This window comes from Rhincodon typus, chromosome 38, assembly GCF_021869965.1.
Source record: "Rhincodon typus isolate 14 chromosome 38, sRhiTyp1.1, whole genome shotgun sequence".
In the NCBI taxonomy this organism is placed as follows: Eukaryota; Metazoa; Chordata; class Chondrichthyes; order Orectolobiformes; family Rhincodontidae; genus Rhincodon; species Rhincodon typus.
Window position 1 is genome coordinate 3,236,488 of NC_063369.1, and position 11,586 is coordinate 3,248,073.

The following is an 11,586-nucleotide window of genomic DNA, read 5'->3' on the forward strand; positions in this document are numbered from 1 at the left end:
GCCAGGAAAAGTATCAAAGACACCAGTCTTCTACCTCGCAAACTACAAGTCTTCCAAGTCCAAAGAGAGAACACATTCCAGGAGAATAGTGGAACTACAAAGTTGCCTGAATTTGTAAAGTCAGCGACTTAGGGAAGATAGGGAATGGTAAATATAATTATAAGCACAAAATTATAATAATAATGGAAAGAAAGCTTTGGTGAAAGATATATGGGTCTGAAAGAGTTAATATTATTTGTGGCAGCATGGTGGCTCAAAAGTTAGCACTGCTTTGTCACAGCACCAAGGATCCGGGTTCAATTCCACCCTCGGATGACTGTGTGGAGTTTGTACATTCTACCTGTGTCTACGTGGGTTTCCTCCCACAGTCCAAAGATGTGCGGGTTAGGTGGATTGACCATGCTAAATTGCCCACAGTGTCCAGGGATGTGTACGTTAGGTGGATTAGCCATGGGAAATGCAGGGTTACGGGGATAGGGTAGGGGGTGTGTCTGAATGGGATGCTCTTTGGAGAGTTGGTGTGGACTTGTTGGGCTTAATGGCCAGTTTCCACACTGTAGTGATTCTATGAATTAAGGATTGTGATAAGCATTATTCACAATGATGATATCATATGGATTTGTGGAGGGTATGTCTTGGTGATTGAGATTTATGCCCATGTCCTCATAGTCTCTGTAATAGTGTCTATCACATCATTGTAACTTCAAATAGTTGCTAACATGAAATAAACTCCAACTTATCTATACAAGAGCATCTTCAAGTGAGACCAATAAGTGCCTATCCTCTACCATGCTAGATCAAATATGCCCTGTAGATGTCTGTAGAGGACAGTGGCAACAAACCTACCACATGGTGAGGGGCAGACTCAGGTTAACTGCACTCACATCTTCCTGAACTGACCAGACTAATGCCCATCCCAACTCACCCACCTACCACCTCACCAACTGTCATCCTACTCACCTTCCACCCTACCATTTACCTCCCTTACCCTACTCACTTACCTCCCTTACTCTACTCACTTACCTCCCTTACTCTACCCACTTACCTCCCTTACCCTACTCACTTACCTCCCTTACTCTACCCACTTACCTCCCTTACTCTACCCACTTAGTTCATATACCTACCCATTCACTAATATCCATCCATTCATTAACATGCACATACATTCACACTGGACATTTAAACTTACTAAGTAGCAGTTTGTGCTCTATGGGTGGATTTCTGTACTGAGCGAGTTCATCGGAATGCTGCATTGGAAGTGATCTTTTAAACATAATGAGGTAAATGTGCAATTGCCTGATCAGTGTTGGACACAGGGTTTCCAATGCTAGTTGGATGATTTGGGTCTCTGTGTTTTGAATGAGAAGCATTAAGCATAAGAGACCGATTAATATCTTTAACATGATGTTGTCTCTTTCTAGCAGTTTTATTATTAATCGTTTTTTGCCGAAGTTTGCTTTTTATAATTATTATTTATGTCAGTACTCATTTTCCAAAGTGTTTTCCATAATTCCTGATAAGCTTTACTGCTGATGTAGCTTGGGGCATGCATGCAGCCCTTTTATTCCTTGGACCCAAGTTATAAGCTGGCTGTTAGTTGTTGCATGAAAGTCTAATTTTTTTTCTCTGCAGGCTTCAAGTATTGCACTTGAAATCAATTTAGAAACTTTTAATCCAGGAAAGAAGCATGAAATAGATTTTTATGGTTGTTCTTTTTTGATACCTCTGATCCTAACATGCATTACTATTATTTTCCATGTAGATTTTTTCTCTTTCCTCCCCTGCTGACACAATTCATGCTTAGTCATTGGTTAATTGAGTAATGAAGATAACTATCTGAGAAGAAAGAATGTATAGAGCTATAAGAAGGTACAGGAGAGTGGTGCTAGGCAAATTGTTCTTTTAGAAAGCTAGCACAGATAAGACAAGCCAACTGGCCTGTTTCTGTATTGTGTCCATTCTGTCTTATTGTAATTCTGTGAAATGAGAATGGATGAATATTCTGGAGTTGTTTGATGTCACCAGGAATAATAGAATATTCCCATTCCGTCAAGAGATTTAATGGGTGCGGTACCAATGGTAAATTGTAGTAGAGTAAATTGTAGATGATCAAAGCAAGAAGTAGGATTCAGTGATTCTTCATTTGCATTTCCTGCTGCCTTACATTATGATTATACTATCATGTTCTGATGTGACCGTTGAGATGGCACATTCTGTACTTGGTGAATTCTGTATTCTATTTTTGTGCTTCAGAACATGAGTCTCTACTCTTTCAGTTGACTGTTATTGACGAGTTACTTAATACAGCACCTTGGGTTTATGTTTCTTTCCTTTTTATATGTCAGATGCTGAATCTCTTTGTTGCTGTTATCATGGACAATTTTGAGTATCTGACACGGGACTCTTCAATCCTTGGACCCCATCACCTGGATGAGTACGTCAGGGTCTGGGCTGAGTATGATCCAGCTGCCCGGTAAGCATCTATCCCTATCAAGCTTTCGTCGTTAGAGTTCTGTATGAATCTGAGGGATTAGAAATGAAATCTTAATTATGAGCTTAGTGCTGACATTAAAATCAGGGTTAAAGTGTTCATTTTCAATTCTTTACATTTTGCTCTGATGGTTAATGACAGACTTGTATAAGTTAGCCATGTAAGCAAGTTCAGATCCAATGGAGAAGAACTGGATGAGTGGTTTCAGTAAGATGCCAACAAATGGTCCTACATTAGTATAGCCCCATCTGGACGTGATTCATTTAATTTGTAGAGCCATCTTCATCACCTGTCTGGAAACGTTACAATGACCACTCAATCTGAATGACAATTTCTGACTTCCAAACCCAAATTCCCCATACAGGTGTCTGCATGCACCATGCAGCAGGGTGCAATCATATGCTTCCCACTGTGGTTTAAGGAATCTCTGATCATTTTTAAATTCTATTTAAAATAATCATTCCTTATTTACTCAACTACAGGGAGGCTACCAGATTGGTTTCAAAAAGTTTAAAATGTTTTATTAAAATTTTAAACTGACAATTCTGTGAACCCCAATTTTCAGGCACATGTCTGAATGCCTCTGCATCATGATGAATGGACATCAATAATGTTGCTAAAGTTTTCCTTCTGTTTCAATCATTCTTTGCAATTCCAGTTCATCCACCTTCATGGCTTTAATATAGGTAACATGTATTTTATTACATTTTCAGTGTGTACGAAAAATGAGTATTATTGGTGCAATTAAGTGCACACAGCTCACGGGCAGAGCAAGTCAATGTAGTCATAGCTTTATAGCAAGAATAAAAATACCCAGAAGCCAAAAGCCACAGGGTATGGACAAGGCTATAAGGTATATTTGGTATGGTTATTCAATAAAATTTAACAATCCTTTAACTATGACTTTTGGAACTCTTATTAGTCCCATTTATGATGTGAGTAGGGAGGGTCTTTATTCTATAACAAGTTCAAAGGAATGAACTGCAAGTTACTTACTGGGTTGGAGACATGCTCACCGAGCTGGTGGGTTTGGTAGCAAACGTTTCATCACCCTGCTAAGTAACATCGTCAGTGCACCTCCGGTGAAGTGTCGGTGTTCTGTCCCACTTGTTATTTATATGCCTCAGTTATATGCTGAGACAGATGATAACCTCGTCCATAACCTGAGCTACAAATCTTCTCAAAAACAGCAAGCTACTTAGCTAAGATTTTATAAATTTTCTAAAGACGTCTCACTTGTCAGCATTCACTTGCAACAGGATAAATGAGAGAAGCAGAATCCCAGACCATCTTAGACCAGTCATCACCTGTTTGTTTTCTTTGGGTGAATGCCTAGAGCCTGTTGCTGAGGTCCTGAAAAAATTTCTATGAAACTAATTACCATCAGTTCTGGCCCTGTAGGAGCATCTGTCGTGACAGTAACTCATGGTGCTGTGCAGGAAGCTACCTCATTGTCTTCCTGATTGAAAGGAAGGCCTATGTTAGTCTCCATGCGTCTAGAAAATGTGAAAATTTTAGGGAATACTGTAAAGCTGGTCATTTTACAAAATACAGTATTCGTAAAACCCATGCACAAAAATAGGCTGATTAGAAATCCTCCAGTTTCTGGAGCAGGAGGTTAGTTTTCTGGCAGTAGCTCTACAGCAATGTCTTTTCATGCACATATTTTGGAACCATTTAGATCCTTGTCCTTATTTATCTCATTTGTTCCAGGTTTATAAAGTGAAATCTAGGTCACCATGGCCACTTATATCTTATTCTGACTTGGATTGGATTCGAGTCAGCTTTTCACAGTAACTCCTCTTAGAAAATGTCATTTAATTAATCCCCTTCTTGTGGAAGAGTCTCTCTTTAGGTGTCAATTTAACGCTAAGGGAATAGGAAAGAGTTGATTTTTGAATAAATTGAAATACTTTGAATTAATACTCTATGAGTTGATGGGAAAAGGCATTGAACACTGGGTGAATCATTTTAATGAATGTTATGAAATGTCTTTCTTTCACACTGCCTCAGATATAATCTCCCTCCCCACCATCTTTGCCACCAGTCAGTAAACTGTATAAAAATAATTTCCAACATGCTCAACTTTTTTTTGTGCTGCTTGAAGTAATGATGTCCTCGTGAATATCATAGCCTTGTCCCACCAGTATCTGATGTTATGTGTGAATCCTATTAGTTTTGTCAGCTGTGATGCAATTATTGTTCAGTAAAGTGGTTGCTGTATAAAATTGTGGCATTTTAAAAAATATTTAGAACAAGTTTTGTAGTGAAAATACATGCCTGATCTCAATATCATTCTGCAAAATTTAAAGTTGCATTGTATTGTTAAGGCCTAACCTGGTTCCAAGATATTATAAAACTATGTAATTCATTTGTTTTTAAGAAAGAGGCTGACCTCAATTATGGTTCTGTCCTGAGCTTTCATCAAGTTGCCATTGGGAGCCTGGACTAGAAAATTTACATAGCAATAGGTTCAACTGTAATAGATCTCACTTTCCTCTGTTTGTACTCAGTACCTCAATACACATTAGGAAGGACCAAACCAAACCGCGTAAAAGGTAACACTGTGTGGAGCTGGAGGAACATAGCAGGCCAGGCAGCATCACAGAAGCAGGAAAGTTGACATTTCGGGTCGGATTCTTCTTCAGTAAAGTGTAATAGGGACATTCAGCATTTCTGGATTTCACCCCAAAACCAATCTTTCCTTTGTATCTTTCCTTTCTATCTTTGGTAATGCAAGGAATGAAGCTGTCAGGATTTCTAGGATTTCATGGGACTTCAGACAGCATACTGGGAGGGAAAAGTAGAGCCAGGATGTCAGATTGGGGACTGAAGTGCTTCTTGCCTTCCTACTTTCACCAAACTTTTACCAGCAGTGCAGAAAATGGTGGGTGGACAGTGTGTTGCCCAGGGGCTAATAGAGATCCTTAAGTGGCCAATTAAGGTCTAATTTAAAGGCTCTTACTGCCATTGCTTGTGTTTTTGCAACAAGGTGGGCCTTCCACTATGTAGGAGACCACCAGCCATACACCAGTGTCCTTGCGAGTTGTGTGCCCTTCTAATCATGCACCCTTTGACTGAATGTCCTCCTGCACACCCAACCTCCTCCATGTCAAGGGTCATCCCCATAGCAATACAATCCCACCTTCAGAAACAACCACCCCTCTCACACACCAGAGTCTGTACAACTGGCCTTGGCAACACCAACTCCACTAACCTTGGATTCACAGCAGGGCCCATGATGCTGCCCTAGGCCAGGTGTGTTGCCAGCCAAGACTGTCACTTCTGATAGTGCTACTGGAACCTAAGATCCTCCCACTGCCTGGTAGCTCTTGGGGGTAGGGATCTTAAATTTTAAGGAACTGAAACCCTGACACCAGATATTTAAATCAGGGCTCTAAAAATGGTCAAATTAGGATTACATTCAACTTTTAAGCTCATGGCTGTGTTGACTGTCTTCCACAAAATCCCTATCTATCTGTGGTAAATACCATGCACTGTACCTTCTCTATGACACTCTTCAAGATTGTGCCTGTGCATTGGCTAAGTTGCCCAGTTTCAATTTAAATTTAATTAGCAGATGAATTTGACCAGTTCCATTTATACAGCCAAGATTTTGTTGGGTTTCACTAATCCCCATTAATTTACGCAAGTCTACCAGTAATACTTTACTCACTTAGATTCTTTGAAAGAGTCATTTGCAAAATTCACATCAGCAAGGGAGGTCACCTATGAATAAAGAAATTTAAACTAAGTAGAAAGAACATCCATAGGAACAAGTGAAAATTGATTTGAGAAAGGCTGATAAGCCCTTCAAGCACATTGCCCCATAGTTTATTCATACCTGCAGAAATCATTAACCCGAACAACCCCACCTACAAACTCCTTAATAATTTAAGTATAGCAATGTGAAGTGAGCTATAAAGCAGATTTCCTTTTTATTGGCATATTGCCAGGCACATTTATCAAGGAAGTTCAGCATTAGTAACACTTACACTCAGTTCTGCAAGTTGACTCTTAGCCTTACCACACACTGCAACTTTAAATATCTGATTGGCTGGTTTCTTTGCTTCTCTCTGAAAAAATAAACTATCTACAATTCTTTAGAGGCAATATCCATCTATTGCTGAACCTAAAATGGAATTCAGTTTATCTATTTTCTACCTGTGTTGTGACATGTACAACTTTGAAGCAAAATGAGCCTTAACTGTTCAGTCGGTCCTATCATAATGTTGCCATTTTGAGTCTCCATAGAAGTGGCAACTGATGATGTTATTACGGATTAGATAGTTTCCAATGGTCAATATAAACCTTAAACATTAGACTCTTTCCAAAGTCTATGACTACCTATTTTCTGAAATACACACTTATTTTGACATGATGAAACAATACTCTGTTAGTAGTCATTCAGATGAGAGGCTACACCATTATTTGCATGAGACAGAAGTATTTTCCTAAGGGAAATAGGTCTCACCTAAAAGAAGAGCATTTTGAGTGACTAAAAGAGCATCATTTGCAAAATGACACATAACCTGCACTAACATTTTAAGGATAATAATATGGCTGTAGAATTAATCTCTTTTCCCTTTCAATCACTGAACTGTTGGAAATTATGGGGCTTCTAAGAGGGCACACAAGTTTCAGGGCTACAATTAAGAGTCTCTCAAAGTTAATCGGAAAGTATATGGATTTTGTTACCTCTCCTTAGTTCCCTGCCTGAAATGATACGTTGAGCACTGCCACACTTCTTCCTGGAGCATGAGTGACTGTTTTGAATACATCTGTGGACTCCTCAGGAGCTCAAATGCTTATTCATCAGTTTCTATTTACCACTCTCTGTCCATCTGCCAGGATAAAGCTTCCCTATTTGGGAATCCTGCCAGCAGCTGTCTATACCCACTGATTTGGACAATAACAGAGGAAAGAACAGCTGAGTCTGGAGCCTGAACTCTGATCCTCAAGTCCAAAGCATTGTGAATTTATAGAACAAAAGATTGAATCACATCGTTGTTTCCTCTGAAGTGAGTTTGGTAATTCTGGTACCTGACGGCTGCGCAAATAGGAGTTGGGTTGTCGTGTTGAGGCTGTACAGGGCATTGGTTAGGCCCCTTTTGGAATACTGCATGCAATTCTGGTCTCCCTGCAATAAGAAGGATGTTGTTAAACTAGAAAGGCTTCAGAAAAGATTTACAAGGCTGTTGCCAGGGCTGGAGGGTTTGAGCTATAGGGAGAGGCTGAATAGGCTGGGGCTATTTTCCCTGGAGTGTTGGAGGTTAAGGGGTGACCTTATAGAGGTTTATATAATTATGAGGAGCATGGAAAGGATAAGTAGACAAGGTCTTTTCCCAGTGTGGGGGAATCCAAAACTAGGGGGCATAGGTTTAAGATGAGAGGGGAAAGATTTAAAAGGGACCTAAGGGGCAACTATTTCACACAAAGGGTGAAGGCACAGAGAGAATGAATAGTCAGAGACTTTTTCTCAGGGCAGAAATGACTATTACGAGGGGACATAATTTTAAGGTGATTGGAGGAAGGTATAGAGGAGATGTCAGAGGTAGGTTCTTCACACAGAGAGTGGTGGGCGTGTGGAATGCGCTGCCAGCAGTGGTAGTGGAGTCAGGTACTTTAGAGACTTTAAAGCGACTCAGATCGGCACATGGAGGATAGTAAAATGTAGCGTATGCAGGGTAGATTGATCTTAGTAGGATAATAGGTCGGCACAACATCATGGGCTGAAGGGCCTGTACTGTTCTATGTTCTATGTATGGAATGAGCTGCCAAAGTGGTGCAGGCTGGTACAATTACAACATTTAAATAGGTATATGAATAGGAAGGGTTCAGAGGGATATGGGCCAAATGCTGGCAAATGGGACAAGGTTTATCTAGGATATCCGGTCGGCATGGACAAGTTGGATTAAAGGGTCTGTTTCTGTGCTGTACAGCTCTATGAATCTATGACTTTCTGTTATCCTGTTTTCCATATAACTTTGAAAGCAAGCTGAGAAAGGTTACCAGCACTGCTTCCCTGCTTGCTCAGTCTTGCATTTCTGTACTATTAAGACAACACTTTATATATGTGAGCCCATGCACCCAGAGACTCAGCTTTGAAATTGAGACACACACATGGAAGTTAATTAACAGTAAACTGTGTACACTGATATGATATTTCACACTTGCATACAGTGTGGGTTACATCCTTACTTATATTACATTGTTGACTGGCTGTCACATATTGACTTCTTGACCACACAGAGTAAGTTGGAGATATTTTATACTGGAGCATTGCATGTTGTGATGCCATCAAGCAGTCTTAGTGCCTTTTTGATATCTGTGCAACATTCCATGAGCATAGTGTATGTAGTTCTTTGTTCATCCTCAATTTCCTTTTCTGTTTGTAATAACTGGGGGAGTTAATGGTCAAGTGGTATTGTCCATTGGACTAGTAATCCAGAGACCCAGGTGGTGTTCTGGGGACCTAGGTTCAAATCCCACCACAGCAGATTGTGGAATTTGAATTCAACAACATTTTTTTATATTCACTTGTGGAATGTGAGCATTGCAGACCAACCAGCATTTATTGACCATCCGTAGTTGCCCCTTGAGAAGGAGATGGTGAGCTGCCATATTGAACCCCTGCAGTCCATGTACTGTATGTTGACCCACAGTGTCCTTAGGGAGGGAATTCCAGGATTTTGACCCAGTGACAGTGAAGGATTGGTGATATATTTCCCAGTCGGATAGTAAGTGGCTCAGAGGGGAACTTGCAGGTGGTAGTGTTCCCATGTATCTGCTGGTCTTGTCCATATAGATGGAGGTAGTCATGCATTTGAAAGGTTCTGTCTAAGGATCTTTGGTGAATATCTGTAACGCATACTGTAGGTGCGCACTGCTGCTACTGAGTATCAATGGTGAAAACGGTGGATTTTTTTTATTCATTAACAGGATGAGGGCGTCACTGGCTAGGCAGCATTTATTGCTCATCCCTAATTGCCCAGAAGGCAGTTAGGAGTCAACCACTTTGCTGTGGGTCTGGAGTCACATGTAGGTCAGACCAGGTAAGGATGGCAGTTTCCTTCCCTAAAGGCCATTAGTGAACCAAACGGGTTTTCCCAACAATCGACAATGGAATCACAGTCATCATTAGACTCTTAATTCCAGATATTAATATTCGAATCCAGGTCCCAGAACATCATCTGGGTCTCTAGATTAACAGTCCAGCGATAATACCACTAGGCCATCGTCTCCCCATTGTGGATGTGGTGCCAATCAAGCGAGCTGCTTTGTCCTGAATGGTATTAAGCTTCTTGAATATTGTTGAAGCTGTACCCATTTGGGTAAGTGGTGAGTTTTCCATCACACTCCTCACTTGTGCCATGTAGATGGTGGACAGGCCTTGGGGAGTCAGGAAGTTATTCACCAGACCTGTGACCTTCTCTTGTAGCCACTATGTTTATGTCGTGAGTCCAGTTGCATTTCTGGTCAATGCTAACCACCAAGGATGCTGATAATGGGGGATTCAGTGATGGCAATACCATTGAATGTCAAGGGGTGGTGGTTAGATTGTCTGTTATTGGAGATGATCATTGCCTGGCATTTGTGTGGTGCAAATGTGATTTTTCAGGCCAAGCCTGGATATTGTCCCGGTCTTTTTACATTTGAACATGGACTATTTCAGTATCTGAGGAGTCATGAATGATGCTGAACATTGTGCAATCATCAGCGAACATCCCCACTTCTGACCTTACAATGGAGGGAAGGGCATTGGTGAAGCAGCTGAAGATGGTAGGGCCAATGACACCACCATGATGAACTCCTGCAGTCCTGGAGCTGAGATGACCAACCTCCAGCAATCACAACAATTTACCTCTGTGTCAGGGCTGACTCCAACCAGTGGAGACTTTGCCCCGATTCCCATTGATTCCAGTTTTGCTAGGGCTTCTTAATGCGACACTCATTTGAACACAACCTTGATATCAAGGACTGTCACTCTCACCTCATCTCTAGAATTCAGCTCTTTTGTCCATGTTTGAACCAAGACTGTAATGAGATCAGGAGCTGAGTAACCCTGGCAGAACCCAAACTGCACATCACTGCGCAGATTATTGCTGAGTAGGCGCTTGATAGCACCATTGTTGACACCTTCCTTCACTTTATTGATGATCAAAAGTAGGTAATTGGCGGGTTGGATTTGTCCTGCTTTTAGTGTAGAGGAGATACCTGGGCAATTTTCCACATTGTTGGGTGAAGGCCAGTGTTGTAACTGTACTGGAACAGCTTGGCTTAGGGAGTGGACATTCTGGAACCCAAGTCTTCAGTACTATTGCCGGAATGTTGTCGAGGCCCAGAGGGCTTTGTGGTATCCAGTGCCTCCAACCGTTCCTTGATATGGAGTGAGTCAAATTGGCTGCAGACTGATATCTGTAATGCTAGGGACCATTGGAGGAGACCAAGAGGATCATCCTATCCACAATTATGGCTGAAGATTGCTGCGAATACTTCAGCCTTAACTTTTGCTCTAATGTTTTGGGCTGTTTCATCATTAAGGATGGGGCTATTTGTGGAGCCTCCTCCTCTAATGAATTATTTAATTGTCCATCCACATTCATGCCTAGATGTGGCAGGATTGCAGAGTTTAGATTTGAACTATTGTTTGTCTAATAATGAACATAAAACCATTGTTGATTCCCATAAAAACTCATCTGGTTCACTGAAGTCCTTTAGGGAAGGAAGCTGCCATTTTTACCTGAAGTTTATAAAGTTTATTGAAGTTTATAAAATCATGAGGGCATAGGTAAAGTGAATGGCAAGTATCTTTTCCCTAGGGTGGGAGATTTCAAAACTAGGGAGTATATTTTTAAGGCGAGAGGAGAAAGATTTAATAAGGACATGAGAGGCAACTTCTTTACAGAGTAAAAACCGAAAGAACTGCGGATACTGTAAATCAGGAACAAAAACAAAATTGCTGGAAAAGCTCAGCAGGTCGGGCAGCATCTGTGAAGGAAAAAACAGTTAACGTTTCGGGTCCGGTGACCCCTCCTCAGAACTGGGTGGAGAGTGTGTGTGGGTGGGGGGGTAGAGTGTGTGTGTGGGGGGGG

The 11,586-nt window shown here is 41.0% G+C and overlaps 1 protein-coding gene across 1 annotated transcript in view; it reads left to right on the forward strand.

The window, feature by feature from the left end:
- Positions 1–11,586, forward strand: part of LOC109912552 (voltage-dependent P/Q-type calcium channel subunit alpha-1A-like) — a 547,201-nt gene that overhangs the window by 437,077 nt on the left and 98,538 nt on the right. Inside the window, exon 37 of the mRNA XM_048617794.1 lies at positions 2,346–2,473. Coding sequence (XP_048473751.1) covers positions 2,346–2,473 — 128 coding nt within the window. The remainder of the gene's footprint in view (positions 1–2,345; positions 2,474–11,586) is intronic.